Here is a 19,872-nt window from a genome sequence, read left to right as displayed (position 1 = left end):
TGAATAATGGTTTCAGTTAAAAAATATATCTCATTATATACTTTCCAGATAGAGAAGTTCATAGACTTTATTGTTTTTAAATTGTCGATAAATAGTTGAATGCACCTATTATTTTAAGTATGATACAACTATTACATTAAATTTCTTAGTTGTTTACTTAATATGCATTAAAATGACAAAAGTTTGTTAGGTCATTAACCCTTTATTACCTAAGCTGTAAAAAAATACAGTACGTGTTCGTTTCTGCTATCAATCCATAATACGAAGAGAATACCAAGAAAGTTTGTATGTATCAGAAATTTAATTTTCTTATTACACTACAACTTGGCCCTCGACTACAATCTCATCTGGCGGTAGGTGTCGATGCAGTCTAAGATGGTTACGGGCTAACTTGTTACATGGGCCATCATCATCCGCATCAACTCAACCGATTGACGTCCACTGCTAGACATACATAGGTCTTTTGTAGGGATTTCCAAAATCCACGATCCCAGCGGCTTTCAGCGACCCGCCTTATGTCGTCTCTCCATCTCGTTGGGGGCAATGCATTTACAATTGCGGGGATTTGCAAACTATGGGCCCCGCCTATTGCCATTTCAGGTTCGCGACTCGTTGAGCTATGTCGCTTAGCTACTCTAGTTCTTTTAAGTAACTCCTCATTTCTAATTTGATGACGTAGAGACACTCCTAGCCATCTCTCCATCGCCCGTTGAGTGACTCTGAGCCATTATATGTATATCTTTTTATAAAACTTGTCAACGATCATTTTTTGTCTGAATCTGCGGATCTTTAACATGCCTATTCCCTTCTGTTTTATTTGTGGTTTGACAATATTGTATATATTTATTTATTATTGATATTAATTATATAGGTATATATTAATTATTATCACCATCTATATTTTTGATTGTAAGTTTGTTATATGTATATATTATATTTGTACATATAGGTTTATGCATGTTTATTTAAATGCACCACCAACCTCTCTTCTTGAGCTATTTTTAACGCCTTTGGTTGCCTGGAAGAGATCGCTATGTAGGGATAAGGCCGCCAAATTGTATACTTTTTGTTAAATTTTTTACTTATAATTTGTTATGTTTATGTGGTGTACAATAAAAGTGTATTCATTCATTCATAATAATTGAAGGGTCAAGCATATGGCACACCTTATGGTAGGTAGACATCCACCGCCTTTAAACAGAGTAACACATTACAGTGCATGCAAGGAAGAAGTCCTACAAAGTGCTGTTCTGTGTCCATAATTCTGAAGCGTAGGTGTTATGCTTCATATGCCTGTAATTACGCCGGAATTAAAATTTTATTTTAATAAGCAGGCAAACAATGGTGTAAAACCTAATAATATTCATCATTGTGATATGTCCTTATAAACAAAATATGATTAGCCTTAATTAATTATATTCGTTTAATAAGTGTCTTGATGTCAATGTATTCAATCTAAAAAGTTTACTTTATGGAAAGTAATTAGTGGGGTGACAGGTTATCAACTTAAGGCGAAATGTTATGAAATTCGGATTTTACTACTAATAAGATTAAAGTTTATTTTAGCGTAGTTAAGCTGAAGTAGCAATGGGCGGGGCACATAGCTCGGAGAACCGATACACGTTGGGGTCTTAAGGTGCTGGAATGGCGACCCCGCACCGGTAAACGCAGCGTAGGTCGGCCCCCAACGAGGTGGACAGATGACATCAGGCGAGTAGCTGGGAGCCGCTGGAGGCAAGAGGCCCAGGACCGTGCATTGTGGAACTCCCTACAAAAAACCTATATCCAGCAGTGGACGTCAATTGGTTGAGATGATGATGATGATGATAATGACGTAACCTGGGTAAACTATAACTTAAAACTAGCTGTTTTCTGTGAATTTTTCCGTATTTATGAAATTTCATTTTAAAAACGAAAAATTTGAGTGGAAGGTGGTATATAGTCGGTGGAAAATTTAAAAGCTTGGAAGAACATACCTAGCGGTTCCGCGCGACTTCGTCCACGTGCAACTTATGAGTTGTAACTGCGCTATTCTAACCAATATAAGTACACAACGCTTCGAATCGAACGCCTGCGCTAGTTTACGCAGCTCCTAAGGTTCTTAGCTTGTTTCAATAGCATGTATCCTTCTCCCAGAATTGCGGGGAATTTAGCACATTCTGATTGAAATAATATAAACTTTGCTTACCTATTCATCCACCCGAAAGGGAAATCTGTAGGGTACAGATTTCCCTTTCGGTACAGACTGTACCCACTTATAATAAAACTTTAGCGGGTCGAATTCTGTACATTGTAGAAATTTAAAAATAAATGTTAAGGTAATCGATGCTGAAGTCAAAACTGTAATTTCTTTCATTTTCGTCTGTCATTTCATTGCCAAGCATCACGCTTGAACTAGTGGATGAATTCAAGTGATGCTTTGCAAGGTACTACGAGGTAGGATATAGGATACTTTTTATCCCGATATTCAGCTCAGTTCCTTTGGGAGAAATAAATAAATAAATAATAATAAATAAATATACTACGACAATACACACATCGCCATCTAGCCCCAAACTAAGCGTAGCTTGTGTTATGGGTACTAAGATGACTGATGAATATTTTTATGAATTATATATACATAAATACTTAGAAAATACAAATAAACACCCAGACACTGAAAAACACTTAATGCTCATCACACAAACATTTTCCAGTTGTGGGAATCGAACCCACGGCCTTGGACTCAGAAAGCAGGGTCGCTGCCCACTGCGCCAGTCGGCCGTCAAAAGGGATGAAAGGCTTTAACGAATAATTCATAACTGGACAAGATATACCATTAGTTAAGTTTTGTCTAAATTTCGTGATGATCTCATGATATGCTAGGAGATAGAGGACAAACTCCTCAGCGGACGGCAGCAAACCACTCACTTTAGTCTTAACTATACGTTTTTATGGTTTTAGAAGAAAGGTATAAATTCTGACAAAAAACAAGTTGAGGATGAGGATATTAGTTGTTACTCGGCGACATTAGAGAAAATGTCACAGCTCTGCGGATCCAAAAAACTGATGAGCATTTGCGACATTAATTTGAATTCGGTCTCAGGAGTGATACCATTCGTAAATTATTTACGTGTGTATCCGTGCCAAAATACAATAAAGCCGTGAAAATAGCGAAATCTTTAGAGAGAGCTCCTAAGTAGACGAGCTGGGAGCACGTCTGACCATGGGGGAGTGGGGAAGGAAACCGTTACACCTCAAAAAAGTGATGAAAGTAATGAAAGTGAGGATAGTGATATAGAGTGATTTGCTCCATTGTTATATTCCTCATTTCCTTTTTAATATAGTGAACATTATTCAACTTGTCAAATCCTTTCAGTTTATACCCATAATAAGAGAGTTGTGAAAACGAAATGTAATGCGCCAGTTTGTGGTGGCGGCCATCTTGAATTTGAAATTTTTCATAGAGTATTTTACTAGTCAAATCCTTTGAAACCCATACTGAGTGGTGAAAAAAAACACAAACACAGACGTTAAAATTATATCATAGGGTTTAAAATACATGTGGAATGTACAATATTTGACATTTTTGAAATAAAAACTTTGATAAGTTGCCTCCTTAGATGCCATGTTTCGGAGAAAATGATCGTAACATTTTTAAATTACACGACAGTTGATGAGTTTACTATATCTAGGTACATAATTTATTCGGCCGCTTAACCAATACAGATATGGATTTTCATACTTCATATTTCAGTACAGCAATTTTAATTTATCTCGAAGTTGAAATAATGCTCAAATTTACAAGCATGTTTGCGAGAATAACTAACTTTTAAGTACTGCTATCTAGCAGATGCCATGTGCACTACACGATAAAGCAGCAAGTTATCAAAGTAGTACAGTCGTATTTCAATATGTGTCGCTGTTAAATTTTTCATAACCAGACACTAGATGGCGCGGTCCATTATAAAAAATTAAACCGTTTTCTGTTTGATACATACCACTCATTGGTTTAACAATTATGGGACAATAATTCTATTATTTTTGATATCTGAAGAAGGAGTGGTATTTAATTCCTTTTTCAGTCGAAGACATAAAGTTCGCTACTCAAAAAAGTGCAAGGAAACATACAAAAATCTATACAAATTATATTCAAAAAATCTAACACCCAGCTTGGCTTCTTTACTTTTTGGCGGAGAGCAATCAATATCTATGTCACGGTTCTCGCTGGAACTCATTTATTTAATTATAAAAATCAAATAACTTTAACAACAACCGATTTTATTATTTCGTTGGTTTTCCCGCGAATCGTAATTATTTTTTACGTCCGCCTACGTTCAGGCAACATAAGTGTGAATAATTTTTAAGTCGGTGCCAAGTAAATTATTAGCTAGCTACAATAGCGAACGGCAGTGGCGTGCACTCAATACATGCACAAAAGCACTGCATACCCTAAAATTGAAATATAGCTCGATTTCGGGGTATTTTTTTCATTTTATGCAATTTTCCTGCTGTATGCATACCCTGATAAGAACCACCACCAAGTGCACGCCACTGGCGAACGGTAAACTCTTTACTCTTACTACTCAAATCGCTTAGTTGGCGTCACCAGAATCGTCTCAAATCTTTTTTAATTCTCTACAAGTTGGGTTTGACTGCAATCTCACCTGGTGGTAAGTAATGATGAAGTCTAAGATGGAAGCGTGCTAGCCTGTTAGGGAGTATGGTAGTCATACCCATAATCGGTTTTTACGCGACATCGCACCGGAACACTAAATCGCTTAGCGGCACGTCTTTCTCGGTAGGGTGGTAACTAGCCATGGCCAAAGCCTCCCACTAGACCATACCAGAGAAAATTCAGAAATTAAGATAATTTTATTTCCCTACCGGGAATTGAACCCTGGATCTCCTACTTAAATGCACAGCGCCTACCGTTGCGGAGGTTGTCAAAAATCTCGCTCTAGGGTAGACGAACACTGAGAGGTCCACACGCATCAAGCATTCATGTATCCTGAACGAAAATGGACCTTCGTGAATTCTTTATGCGTTTAGCGACCACCGCTAAGTTTGGGAGAAATACGTAAAGTTTAGTGGACTGTAAACAGGGCCAATGTGTGTAAGAGTACATATTGCCCAAACTGTGCAATACCATAGATATCCTTTTTTGAGTATAAATGTTAATGGGAAAACGTGTTTTTTTATCTCTTGCCCTTCTATCAAGCAGCAACAGAACAACAGATTGAGACAATTTTCGCTTCTCTTAGAGAGAGATCTTTATGGATTCAATATCTCACAATATAGGCTACATCTATCCCAGAACAATAATTTATGGCTTTGGCTTTCATGCTTAAACGGCTTCTCTGATTTTGATGCAATTTTCTTAGTATTGAGATACGTATCTTGGTATTGAAATAATAGAAAGGATTCTTCTTCAGTAGATTTTTCTTTATAAATGCAAAAGCAACTTTGTTCATGAAGGTATTTTTAAAATTCTAATACAGTACCTACTAAAAGTTTGGTGCGTCTATGTGTGTGTGTGTGCGTATGTGTGTGTGTGTGGTATTGCATTTCCCGAACGGATAAACCAATTTTAAGTTTGTTGTTTTTGTTTAATAGGTCAATTAGAGTTCTTTACTGTCTTAGATGAAACTCGTTTATTTGTATTTTTGAATGAATAGACTGGGGCTTGACAAAATAAAACACCCGAAGATGATGCGGCCTAAGATGGAGTACGCTTGCCTAGGAGGTGCCTATTAACTCTTGATTTAAAGGAACCCATAGCAATTCTTGTATAATTATATATAATGAGAATCTCGGAATCGGCTCCAACGATTTTCATGAAATTTAGTATACAGGTTTAGTATACAGGTTTCGGGGGCGATAAATCGATCTAGCTAGGATTCATTTTTAGAAAATGTCATTTTATTCGTGTTTTCCGGTAATAACCGATTTGATGCAGACGAAGTTGCACGGGTCAGCTAGTTATAGTTATCGGTGAAGACGGAAGCCGGAAGGGCATTCCAGATCTTTGCGGTGCGAATTAGGAACGGGGAAGCAAAACGCTTTGTACGAGTCCAAGGGATATCGACTAAGTAACTTTGCAGATCCTTACGATGACTTGCAGGTTAAAGATAGCTGCCGCCTCAAAATGGCGACTTACTCTTTTTTTACAACTCCTTCAATATGGGTATAAATTAATTTGATAATGTTATCTGATGAATATCTTAAGAATATAATATGTATTATTACCGTAAATAAATGAAACATTAAATATTTAATCATAATAATCTTTATTAATTACTTTTCAAATTCATAGTCTATGCGGTTATTTCATTTTTTTATTCAGTAGAAATCTTTTATTTTTCCACCAGCCGTGGTCTCGAAATCTACATCAACGTTGTAGTTGTCAAGTACGGTAGTTCTATCGACCAAGTCGTAGTTCTTAAGTACGTACCGGTCCCAATGAGTTTTCATGTCACAAACTTGTTTTTTGTGGTAAATGAAGACATCAACAAACTTCATGTTGGGTGTGAAGAACTTAGTAAGGTCAATGTGACGGTCGAATGGGAAACCAAGAGGCATTTTATCAAGTAGAACAGTTGACCTAAAGTCGACAAAGAGATCTTTACGGTTCGTGTCCAAGATGCCAATGTCAACACCATCAACCATCTTCAAAGGTGTGACAATTATGTAAAGCATCATCTTCATGCCACCAACGTGACCCTTTGGTAAGAGTAGCCTTGTAGGGAATCCAGTATGGTAATTTCTGAGATCCTTTATTAACAGATCTTTCACATCAGTAATGGTGTCAATCTTCTTCCAGAGATCGCGGGTCATAATACGGTCGCGCACAAGATTGTGCATATCGTAAGAGTTTCTGGTGATGGTGTTCTTGCCAGTGTTAAGCTTGTAAAGGAAGGAATCTAATTCGACAAAGTTTACTCGGTTCTTGTTGAGATCCATTAAACGACCCAGGTGATCAACCTTCGGTCCCAAGAATATCCTGACGACACTGTCGACGGCCTTGTCTGATTGAATGTCGAAGACGACTTTGAATGGTTGGTGATTAAGACGGCGTTTACGAACGTAGAAGATCATATCAGACCTCGTCTTGTGCAGCTCTTCTTGGTTGAGCGTGACCGCATTAGTCATATCCATAAAGTAGTCATCGAAGTAAGTGACGAGTTTGTCAACCACAATATTATCAATCTTTACACCAGAGAAGAAGAGATCTTCGTGAGTGTAGCTAGGGAGGCGCATCTTGTAAAGCATGAAGAGGTAACATAAACGTTTCTGTAGCTGATAGAACACAGGGTCTCTTAAAGCGGTCTGGTAGCTGTCGAGTACAGATGGCATAACGAAATACCTATAATAAAAAAAAATTATAATGTTGCTAAAATCGAAAACACAATGTTTTTCAAATATAGATCATAGGTAAATTAACCATTATTAAAAAGGTTCGTTAAGAAAGTGCATCTAAGTTCACTTTAATATCAGCTATATTAAAGTGAACTTAGATCCACTTACTCCTGGAATTTTTTGAACCAATAGTAAAAACCCTCATAAGTAAATTTACCTTCAGATTTTTTTAGAACATATTTAACTTAGACCGCATCATTGCTTAACATTAGGCATGATAGTTGTCAAGCGCATTAGTCTATGTAGTACAGGAAAAAAACTTGAATTATAAGAATATTTAACCTACTTGTCATTGGTGAAGTAGTTAAGGCCAACAACAGCCTTCATTAAAATAAGCATGTATCGGTAGGCCTCCAGTTTGGTCTTGTTGACGTCAACAAGCTTATCAACGGTTCCGTAAATAAGCTTTCCGAGCATCTCCACATCCTCAGTTTTGGTAAGTTCCAATCTCAGGCCGTTAATCTGTAAAATGTTCAACGTGCAAATAATAGTTTCTTTTTTTAATAATGTGCATTCATAATTATAATTTGATAAATATATACCTCAATGAATCCTTTAACAATAGCTTCATTGATTATCCTCTCATAGTCTTGAACAACTTTCATAACGGCAATGTTTTTGTCTTCATTGAACATATAGTTGTTAAACCTGGCAGGTAATTCAACACCATTGTGTAGCATCATCCAAGGCCAGTAGCCCTTTCTGATAGGTTTATTCCATGAGAATGTAGTAATATCACCTAATCCGTTAGAAAGACGTTCCATGTAATACCTGGCAAGAATTTGTTGGTATACGTATAAGGTCAACTCCCAGCGTCTGAACATAAACTTGTTAGTCATATCCTCCTTCATCCAGAATGGATAGTCAACATGGAAGTAGTAGTAGTAAGTGTTAAGGTCGATATCTTCAGTAAAGTATCTCAGCCTGTCTTCATCGTTCAGGAAGTGACGACGGTCGAAAACGTTTTCATCGATTATGTAGACGTCCTTATCAGTTTTCTTGATACCATAGAAGTCGCAAAGCTTATGGTCAATAAGACCCTTCTTCATTTTCAGCATGTAAGCCTTTTGAATGACATCGGCGCGCACGAAGTAGTAAGGATAGATTTCATAAGGAGGTGGTAGAATGATACCTTTGCAATCTTCGCGATGTCTCACTGCTACAGTAAGAGCATACACAAACATACCTTCATTAAGGTACATACGCATCCAGCATGCAGTCTTTATGAATGTGGTGAAGTCCTTGGCATAGTACAGCATATGGAACATCGTGACGACCTCTTTCAGTTGGCGTTCAACATTAAGAGTGAATACTTCACCGCGAGGCAAAAATCCAAACTTCAGGTTGTTAAGGAAAACTTTGACAACATCTTGTTTCTGCAAACAAATAATTTTTTTCACACGTTGTCTAAACTAGTACTGAAAATACAAATAATGAACAAAATTAATTATTACCGTGTACAGCTCAACATTCTCCTCAATCTTGAAATTCTTGCCAATGTCTTCGATATCTTTGTAAACAACTGGTTCCATTACGTGATTAAGTAACTTCAAAATAAACATTTGGCGTTCCTTTACATCCATGTTTACTGAAATAGAGAAAAATAATGACTTTATATTCAACGTTTTATTTTACTCGAATATATAGTTGATGCAAAGCTTTTTACACAATAACCTAAAAGACAAAATTCTAAAAGTCTGATTTATCAACATAATCAGCCTAATTAACCTCTATTGCTTCTCATACCTTTTCATTTAGAATAAATGTATGCTTTAACGCAATCGAGCTTGGATTCCGGCTTTTAGGTAACGATTATTGTCAGGTCAGAATTATTTTGGACTTTGGCAACACAAATTTCCTAACTCTGCGCTGGTACTGAGTATTACTTGACGGAAAATGCAGAAGATATAGCTGTGAATGCTCGAAGGGAATACAACTTCATAACCTGTAGTTAAAAATTCTAACTGCGAGATTAATGAGGCTGTTTCTGTTAGACTTATAATAGGAGAATTTTAAAACTCTTACCGATTGTGTGGTCGTCGGTAACCACATGGGCTGCGGCCATGGCCGCGAGCCCTAACACCACACACAATATCGTCTTCATCTCCCACAGCTCAAACTTAACTGTGACGCTTTGTTAATTTTCAGCTGAATTTATACCAACCGTTTCTGACCGGACTGACCTGCACAATTCACACTCTTACATTGTTACACTGATAAGAAAGTTGTTTATACCTCTTATATTGTTTTAGGTGAAAAGTTATCGCAAAATGCTGGTGAAAGTGCACTTTAAAAATAAGTTTAATAATAACTTTTTATCTATTATTGTGTTCATTGTAAACATGGCTTCATATTGTGGAATGCGTTTAGTACCTACTTAGTTGGTTTAGGCAAAAATATACAAAGGTTTAAGAGTTTCTGGCGTAGGCGTAGAATTATGGTCGGTTTTGAGGCGTATTTCATTCATGTTTCAGATACGAACCGTTAAGGTATAGATTTATATGTTTCTTTCAACAAACCATTTAACGCCTTTTCCTATTTTCAGTCAAACGCCCATTCCCATAAAATAATAATAAACACGAGAAGGGATTTTTAAGAATAAGATGTTTTTTTCGCATTTCTCCAATTCTCCAAACATGGCTTCATGTTCTCGAGAAAGCTTGTTGGGAATTAATCTTACGCTACAACTCTTTGGAGTAGGGTAGTCCGTAGTTATAGTGCAGGTGTACGAGTCAAAGCGGTTGGTCGGAGTATATTGTGTAGAAGTCCGGAAGACCCTTTGAATGGAAACTTATAAGAAAAACGCATAATATGACGTGGCGACGAACCGCTAGATAAATAATTTGGTTACATTATTGCAATTTTTGAAGTGATGATTTCTTATGGTAAACGCTTCGTTACGTAACGCATAGCGCACCAGTCTGTCTGACAAATAAAGTGATTAATAAGTTGGAGAAGCTACAACTCATGAAACTGTATGTGATGCAATTTTTGCATGATTTGACATACAATGTAAAAAATTCGTTGCTTATTATAACCACCACATATATTTTATTTATATTTATATAATTTTTAAATCTTATTTATTGCACCACCTACCTCTTTTCTATGTTTTTTCCTTTTACGCCATTGGTGGCCTGGAAGAAATCGCTATGTGGCGATAAGGCCACCAAATTGTACTCTCTTGATATGTATTTATATCTTTGTAACTACTTTATTTTCTTTGGTGTACATTCATTCATTCATTCACCACCGTAAGCCAATTATTACTTTTGTAGCATTAACTAATGATACTCATATCTCGTGATGAATACACGCTGGACGTAAACTTGAACAAGGCAAATACGCGGCACTTTTAGTAGTAGTAAAAGCGCCAAGTATTTGCGTAGTAGTAGTAGTTTACCTCTGACGGCGCGTGCGTAGTAGTAGTAGTTTACCTCCGGCGGCGCGTGCGCATACACGCACATGAAGGACTGGACGAACGATTTAATATTCAAAGTCAAAGTCAAAGTCAAAGTCAAAAATATCTTTATTCAAGTAGGCCCACAGGTGGCACTTTTGATGCGTACATAAGAATTACACGGTAGTGAGATGATGGCGATAACCACATTCGTAAACTTAAAACTAAAGCTACGAGGGTTCCAAACGCGTCCCGGTCTAAGAAGAAGCCCACAACAAACTTAGCCGGGTGTTTTTTTTTTTTTTTTTGTTATCACCATCTCACAATGTCATTTTAAATTATTAGAAGAGCAACCTGGTTAGAGCAATAATTTAAACCAAAGCTTTTTTATCGTTTACGTAGTCCTTTATACTATAATAGGACTTTTCTATAAGCTTACGTTTAATACAAACTTTGAACTTTTTAAGAGACATCTCCTTATTCGAGTTGAGGCCGGTACAGGCTGACACACACCTTGGGAACGGCACGGCGTGAAACGTAATCAGCCGCACAGGCATCCACAGGCGTCGCACGGTCCGGTCTGGCCTGTGATAACACGGGCCGTGGGACCCCACCTTAAGATGGTAGCAGGCTAACCTGTTAGGAAGTATGGCAGTACCAATATCATATTAAGCCCATATCCCTAATCGGTTTCAGATGCTCGACATACCGGAAACGGAACGCTTAATCATTCAGCGGCACGTCTTCATCGGTAGGGTGGTAATTAGTTACGGCTGAAGCCTCCTACCAGGCCAGACTAGAAAAAATTCAGAAATTATAGATTTTCAAATGGGAATCGAATCCGGGACCACAGCGTTCGCCACTATGCCAGGGAGGTCTTTAAAAACTTAGAAGGGTTTAGGCCGTAGTCCACGAGGCTTGCCAATTGCTGATTTGTAGACTTACAGGCATAGTGACAGAAAGAAGATAACGATATTATTTAGTAGTCACAGAGTGCATACACTTGCCACCAAAATTCTTGGCCGGTCCGGGATGTCGAGAGAGGTCCCCTGAAAATCAGCGCTGTAGCAGTGGTCACAAAACCACTGCTACAGCATAACGCTGAGGCACACTCTGTTTGGGAGAAACAACACCACAGATATGTCACTGCCAACATGGAGTTATATTTGTTTGTTTATAGCTTATTTAAGTTTACTTTGTTACCTAATTTTAAGATCCTTTTGTTTTTTTTTATAGTTTAAGTTGTCATTGATATGTTTTTGTGTAGCGTGTACTCTATATGTTAATAGATATGTGTTGTTTTTTCCCAAATAAAAGATTTTATTATTATTATTATTATTACAGGCACCTTTGAGAATATTATAGAGAACGCTCTGGAATGCAAGTTTTCTCACGAGGTTTTCCTCCACCATAGAAGCATGCGCCATGAGGAGCGCTGGCCACTAGGCTTTTAGCGCTTCCATATATATTAAGTTATTAAGCTACTTGCTTAATGGTATGAGTGCAAACAAAATCTTAAAGAAGTGCAGCAGCTTCAGAGGATGTCTTGCCACGTGATCTGTGATACCGGTATTGCACGCCTCATAAGCGAAGCGTTGAGGTGGGTATAACTGTCAGTTTACGCATACCGAGTGATACTCCAACTTAAAATGTAACTTTTTTTATTCTTTAAATATATTTTAAAGAATAAAAAATATATTTTAAAGAATACTTTTTTATATAAATAGACAAATGTTGAGAAAAAACACTATTTTTAACACTCAATATTTTTAAATCTCTTTTCATTATTTAAACTAATTAACAAATTGTTTAAAAAAGTTCTGTCTTGGACGTCCGTGTGTCTGTATGTGCGGATCCCGTATCTTGAAGTCACGATAGCGAGCGAAATTTTTTTTTTATGTAGCCCTGTTTTCTTAGTCCTTATAAATGTGGCAACACTTTATTTTTTCAGTATCGTTAAACCTTAAGTGAGTGGTTTGCGGCTCTCCGATGAGAAGTTCTGTCCTCTATCTCCAATCGCATTCATCAGATCTATCCGAAATTTGGGCAAAACTAAACTGATAGTATAACTTATCGAGTACAAAAATAATTAAAAAAATATTTGAGTGAGTTTTGGTGTAAAATCGTCAAACACTTTCACTCTCTCTCCCAAAGGAACTGAGCTGAATTTCGCTATATAAAGTATCTTTCGCCCGACCTAGTACTACTCAAATCATGCAAAGTTTTATTTAAATTTATTCAGTAGTTTTAGTGTGACACAGACAGGCAGATAGACAGGCAGACAGACAGAAATGAAATAAATTACAGAATTGGATTCGGTATCGATTATTGAGATCCCTCCAAATATGTTTTTATATATCTTTAATCCACCGAATAGTCCACCTTGTTATTTGACAGATTGTAACTAAGATATTTTGTAATCAACTAGCTGTTGCCTGCGACTTCGGCGATGAAATTTTGATTTGCCCTATTATAAAATATCCCGGGACCACCTACGCTTATCTCCACCAGAACCTCAAAATCAGGTCCAGATTTATACGTTATCAGGTCCCAATCAGATAGAAATACTTACTCTGAAGTTTAAACTACGTAGTACATTTTATTAATATTTTTTTTTGTTTATAATTTAATTTCTGTTAGGTGTACAATAAAGTGTATTTTCATTTCATTTCATTTCATTTTCATTAATAAAAGCGAAGTTTTAAAAAATATTGGTAAAAACTCAGCACTAAATAATGGCAGTCTGCGCCTCACTATGATTTTAGCGGATGACCGAGACTGCGTGGAATTTCTGATTTTCCGTGAGCTTGAGAATATCCCCAATAGCGCCTATCTCCAGAAATAAAGCTGCCAGCAAATTTCCTTAAGATCAGTTCAATAGTTAAAACGGTAGTTGGCAAACAGACAGAAACACCTTGGCGTATATTAACATATTGTGGCTTATTGTTATCAACGAAGTTTCAAAGAACTCTTTTATCTCGTATGATGCTGTCCTAGTTTTACCACCTTAGTTAAGTCATCCATACCTTTTCCTTCATCTACTTTCCGAATTTAAAATTTCTCGTCTGTTCCACTTGTACCTTAGACCATTTATTTGTAATTATTAACCGAATTTTGGTGAATCTAACTTGAAAACCATATGACTTTCGTACAAACTTCCAGCCTCTGTTTTACCACTTTAGGGGTAGATTTAGAAAAAATATTTTCTTAACTGATGATTCTTAAAAATAAACCTATTTTCTAAATTTGAAGTTTGTAGACTTAATAATAAAAACAAATGAGTGAATACTTTCATGCTCTACTTAACCACCATTTAAAACACAGTATAAGTATTTTTTATTTATAATTACTTACCCAAATGCAAATTATTCTGCCCCTAAAAGTATAGGACTTTTATTCAAATTTCCAACCCCTTTTTTACATTTTTAGAGGTAGATTTTAATAAAAAGTATTCTAAACTGATAAGCTATAAAAGAAGCCTATGTTCTTAATTTCAGGATTGTAGACTCAACAATTAACAAATCGGCGAAAGCTTGCATCCCCTACTTTACCACCCTTAAGATTTTCCAAAATTATTTACATAGCTTTTTATTATTCAAAGCTGATAACCTAAACACGGATTTTCATGTATCTAACTTCAAAAACAAGCGATTTTCATGCACACTCCCAACCCCATTAATACCCCTTAAGCGGTAATTTATCGAGACGATTAGTCACCTACGTCCTAAAAGAAACCTCTTTTTCAAATTACAATTTAGTAGGCTTATCGTTCCTGAGATTTTGTGATGAATCTGTTGCATCTGCAATCCTTTAACTTTGAGATATTTTATATTATTAATTATTAATAAGTAACGAAGAAATGAGTTGACGACAAGAAATAAAACAATCAATCAAAGCTTGTTTGCTTTAACAACCAGGTCAAAAAGCTAGATAATAATTATATAACTAATTAACTCTTTGTGCTAATCGAATTAAGGTTTTGGTGTAAGTAAATAGGAAATTAATAATAAGACAAGACATAATGGGCTTTAGTCAAGAAAATAACCATATTATGCAATAATTAAATCAGTTTATTATAAATTACATATATTGCATTTTATAATTAAATTAATAGGTACATTAAAAGCCTCAGTCGTTAAAATCTATATGAACCCTCAGTTGCTTAAATATCGAATATGTTGACATCTCTGTCCACTTTTGCGTTAACATCTACATCAATGAAGTAGTTGTCGTTAACTACAGGGGTCTTGTCAAGCAAATCGTAGTTTCTAAGCACATAACGATTCCAACGAGTCCACATATCGCTGACTTGGGGTTTGTGGAAGATTATTACGTCAACAAATTTCATGTTAGTCGTGAAGAACTTTGTGGTGTCGATATGACGATCGAATGGGAATCCAAGGGGCATCTTGTCAAGTAATACAGTTGATCTAAAGTCTACAAAGAGATCCTTGCGGTGTGTATCGAGGATTGAAGTGTCAATGTTATCAACCATCTTCAATGGTGTGATGATAACATAGAACATCATCTTCATACCCCCAATGCGACCCTTAGGTAGAAGTAGCCTAGTTGGGAAACCGGTATGGTAGTTTCTGAGGTCCTTCATAAACAAATCTCTTACGTCAGTAATACCATCAATCTTCTTCCATAGGTCACGAGTCATTGTGCGGTCACGTACGAGATTGTGCATATCGAAAGAGTTTCTGACAATAGTGTTCTTTCCAGTGGTAAGTTTGTAAAGGAAAGTATCTAATTCAACGAAGTTCATTCTGTTTTTGTTTATGTCAATCAAGCGACCGAGATGATCTTCTTTTGGTCCCATGAACACTCGCACTACAGAGTCGACAGTTTTGTCTGACAAAACATCAAAGGTGACTTTGAAAGGTTGATGATTAAGACGGCGTTTGCGTACAAAGAAGATCATGTCAGATGAAGACTTCTTGAGTTCATCTTCTGTGAAGGTTACTGCATTAGTCATATCCATAAAGTAATCATCAAAGTAGGTAACAAGTTTGTCAACTACTACGTTGTTGATTTTAACTCCAGGGAAGTAAAGGTCCTCACGAGTGTAGCTTGGGAGACGATTCTTGAAGAGAATCAAAAAGTGAACTAAACGTTTCTGCAGTTGGTAGAATACTGGATCACGTAGAGCAGTTTGGTAGCTGTCCAATACAGAAGGTACAACGAAGTATCTGAAATTAGAAAATATTGTTAATTTTACAGATCAAAAGAATAAAAGAAGACTGAATGATATTATGCAATTGTACATAGACATACTTATCAGATGCCCAGGTATTGAGACCAACGACAGCTTTCATCAATATGAGAAGGTAGCGGTAAGCATGTACTTGAAGTTTAGTCAGATCAGTTTTCTCAATGGTTCCATAAACAAGTTTGCCTAAAACTTCAATGTCTGCAGCTTTAGTCAATTCGATCCTAACACCATTAATCTGTAAATAATTTAAAAAATAATTAATAAAATTATAGTAAAATTATAAATTATTTTTAGAATGTGTTTTACTTAATAACTCACTTCTATGAATCCCTTGATGATTGCCTCAGTGATAATCTTTTCATAGTCTTTAACTATGTTAACAACACCAATGTCGTTGTTATCAATAAATTGTTGATTATTAAACCTTACAGGCAGTTGAACACCGTTATGAAGGATCATCCATGGCCAGTAACCCTTACGGATAGGTTTGTGCCACGATAGGTCTGTGATATCACCAAGGCCATTGGAAAGACGCTCCAAATAGTACCTAGCTAGTATCTGCTGGTATACGTAGAACGTGAGTTCCCAACGCCTGACCATAAACTTGTTGGTGACATCGCTTTTCATCCAGAATGGATAGTCCACGTGGAAATAGTAATAGTAAGTGTTGAGACCAATATCTTCTGTGAAGTATCTTATCCTATCTTCGTCGTTTAAGAAAACGCGACGGTCAAAGATGTTTTCATCAATTATGTAGACGTCTTTGTCAGTTTTCTTGATGCCGTAGAAGTCGGTCAAGTGGTTATCAAGAAGGCCTCTCTTCATCTTTAAGAGGTATGCTTTTTGGATGACATCGGCGCGGACGAAGTAGTATGGATAGATTTCATATGGTGGTGGCAGGATGATGCCTTTGCAGTCATCACGATGTCTGACAGCTACAGTAAAAGCGTAAACAAACATGCCTTCGTTCAAGTAAAGACGCATCCAACAAGCAGTCTTAATGAATGTTGTGAAGTCCTTAGCATAGTACAGCATGTGGAAAATGGTGACGACTTCCTTAAGTTGACGATCAATATGAAGAGTGAAGACTTCACCACGTGGCAGGAATCCAACCTTCCAGTTGTCTAGGAAAGTTTTAACCACGACTTGTTTCTGTAAAGAAATACAATATTGTTTTTTTATTTTACTACAAATTAGCCCTTGACTGAAATTTCACCTGGGGGTAAGTGATGATGCAGTCTAAGATGGTAGCGGGCTAACCTGTTAGAGAGAATGGTAGTTATACCCTTAATCGGTTTCAACGCGACATCACACCGGAACACTAAATCGCTTAGCGGCACATCTTTGTCGGCAGGGCGGTAACTAGCCACGTCCAAATTCTCCCAGACAGAAAATATATAAAAAATAATTTGCGGATTATAATCGACAAGACTTGACTTTAAACTTTATAGTGATAAGCATATTAATAGGATAATCAACAAAATAACTAAGCAGATTTATAAACTAAACTTAAACTTTAACTTACAGTGTATAAGTCTACATTATCTTCAATCTTGAAGTTTTTGCCAATGTCTTCGATCTCTTTGTACATAACTGGACCCATGATGTTGTTCAGAAGCTTCAAGATGAAAAACTGCTTTTGTTTAATATCCACTGTGTCTACTTTACCTGGTGAAAGTATAGTAAATAAATATTATTTAACAAAATATTATTGCTGCAAAAATACAGGCTTAATGCCCACAGAAAACAAAAATAAAATATAAAGGGAGATAGCAAAGAGACCTGGAGCCGCGAAAGCGGTGACTAACTTGTGCTTTTACAACAGATTCTTTAAGTTAAATTGTAATTATTTTTACGACATGTTATAATATAATGTGTTGAATAATTGCCTCAATGAGTGAAAGATTTCGACTATGAATCCGGAGGATTCTTTTTCTTAAATTAGCTTTGAGATTTTCTGCCAAGAGTGATCAACACCACGGGTTAGGTAATGGAAATTGTTAGCACCTGTGCTCTAAGCACTTAAAGCCGTCGGTCCCCGTTGTTATCGCTTACATTTAACAATAATCGTTAAAGCCCGACAGCTCAGTCTCTCTCCCCTATGAAAAATGAGGCCTGTGCCCTTTTTCAGGATGATGATGATGAGTTAGGTGCAATATAACTGTAGGTCACTTACCAAGAAGTGTGGTTTCTGCAACATCTGGCCGTGCCGCGGCCAGGGCGGCGAACCCCAGCACAAAACACAAGACCACCTTCATCCTTGCCGTGTCTCTGACAAATGTGATCTTACTTCATCGTCCACCTATTTTATACTTAACACTTGACCGAAATTGACCTTATATTTTATGTAACGGTACTGTTTTATTTTGGTGCTGATAAGATATCGGTAGAGAGTTGCGGGGAAATTAACCCTTACCTAGATAACTACATGTAGACTTATCTATATATTAATACGTGAAGCAAACACTTCATACCCCTTTTTATGAAAATTGCGCAGAAAGGAGTATGAAATTTCCCACACATTATTTTATAAAATTCTTTATAAGTGCAGAATACTTTTTTTTGAATTATGCATATAAAATGCACTAAAAGTAAAAAAAAAAAAAATACACATACTAACATGTATTTGGCAGAGATGCATATACACTCTTTTTTAATTATTTTTAGTACAATAATTTGTTTGAAAAAAGTAGGCAAATTAACCGTGTCACTAGCAGCCCTGGCGAAAACTGTGATTATAGAAGTATGGTCTTTGACAATAGAACCATAATAACGGTTAAACTTATAATTTAAATTAATTTTGGACCACTGTGCGACCAATAGTTAAAATAATTGTGAGTAGGCATGTATCGATCAATAAAGAATAACCTATACCAGTCCACTAAAGGCCTCTCGCAATATGAGGATTTGGTCATATTAACCACGCGTTGCAGACGGGTCGGTTGGTCGACAGTAAATGGTAGTAGTACCTCTCTGTTATATTCCCTTAGTCGCCGCGTACGATACCCGCGGGAAGAAAAGAGGTTTTGCTGCCGTCACAACACAACATATCATGGGCATATTTTGTGTATTATGAAATCCAAGCTACACGGGCGTTTTTCTCAGCGCGGAAATCAACCCGTAGACCGTAAAAGATAACACAACATGCAATATTATACTGGATACATTTTGATCGTCTACAACGGCGCCCCGGTGTCCAAACACAAAAATTTTGTAAAATTATAATCAAAAATTTCACAACAAGTATACAATTTGGCGGCCTTATCGCTACATAGCGATCTCTTCCAGGCAACCAAAGGCGTTAAACACAGCTCAAGAAGAAAGGTAGGTGGTGCATATAAATAAACATATATATTTGCATATATACCTATATATACATAAAATAAACTTACAATATAATATATAGATACTGATAATTAATATCTTATATATATATAATGAAAATGGTCTTCGTTTGAGGCTCAATCACGCCTAAACCACTGATCGTATCGACATGAAACTACCACCATTCGATGCGAAATTTTTCCTAGATGGTTTATGGCTATCTATTTTTTGAATTCCAACATTCCTTCATTTTTTTATTGCTGTTTTACTTTTATGAACATTTATCCCGCTAATAAAAACAAAAGATAAGCATTTTCTCTCGATTCTTTTGTTTTCATGGATTTCATCAGAGTGTATTAAACGGATTATGGTTTTTTACATTCAGCTAAGAATCTACTCACGGTAGTGGAGAACGGCTGGACCAATTGGGCTTTTTTTTTTATCTTCAGAATTGTCAGGAGAAAGTTTTGTATGTAAGAAAATTTTAAAAAAGCCCGATAAAAAGTTAAAAATTTCGATGATAATCGAAGAATTC

The 19,872-nt window shown here is 36.4% G+C and overlaps 1 protein-coding gene across 1 annotated transcript; it reads right to left on the bottom strand.

Moving 5' to 3' along the window:
• Nucleotides 1–6,307: 6,307 nt before the first annotated feature.
• On the bottom strand, nt 6,308–18,271 carry LOC120631250. Its single transcript, XM_039900733.1, has 11 exons — nt 18,190–18,271; nt 17,539–17,681; nt 16,332–17,165; nt 16,076–16,248; nt 14,964–15,990; nt 10,802–10,871; nt 9,418–9,522; nt 8,853–8,986; nt 7,941–8,774; nt 7,685–7,860; nt 6,308–7,345 (listed from the first exon to the last, which is right to left on the bottom strand). Exons 1-11 carry the CDS (start codon nt 18,269–18,271, stop codon nt 6,322–6,324), a joined length of 4,602 nt encoding a protein of 1,533 aa, XP_039756667.1. The 3' UTR covers nt 6,308–6,321.
• Between the last annotated feature and the right edge of the window lie 1,601 nt (nt 18,272–19,872).

This window comes from Pararge aegeria, chromosome 17, assembly GCF_905163445.1.
Source record: "Pararge aegeria chromosome 17, ilParAegt1.1, whole genome shotgun sequence".
In the NCBI taxonomy this organism is placed as follows: domain Eukaryota; kingdom Metazoa; phylum Arthropoda; class Insecta; order Lepidoptera; family Nymphalidae; genus Pararge; species Pararge aegeria.
This window is presented reverse-complemented; position numbering and strand designations above follow the sequence as displayed.

Bases quoted from the DNA above. Each gene is read 5' to 3' on its own strand.
- LOC120631250 (XM_039900733.1), bottom strand. From the start codon at position 18,271: ATGAAGGTGGTCTTGTGTTTTGTGCTGGGGTTCGCCGCCCTGGCCGCG. The intron at 16,249-16,331 runs GTGAGTTATTAA...AATTATTTACAG, and splicing joins TCATCAAGGGATTCATAGAA to ATTAATGGTGTTAGGATCGA. The intron at 7,346-7,684 runs GTAGGTTAAATA...TTTTTATTATAG, and splicing joins AACTACTTCACCAATGACAA to GTATTTCGTTATGCCATCTG.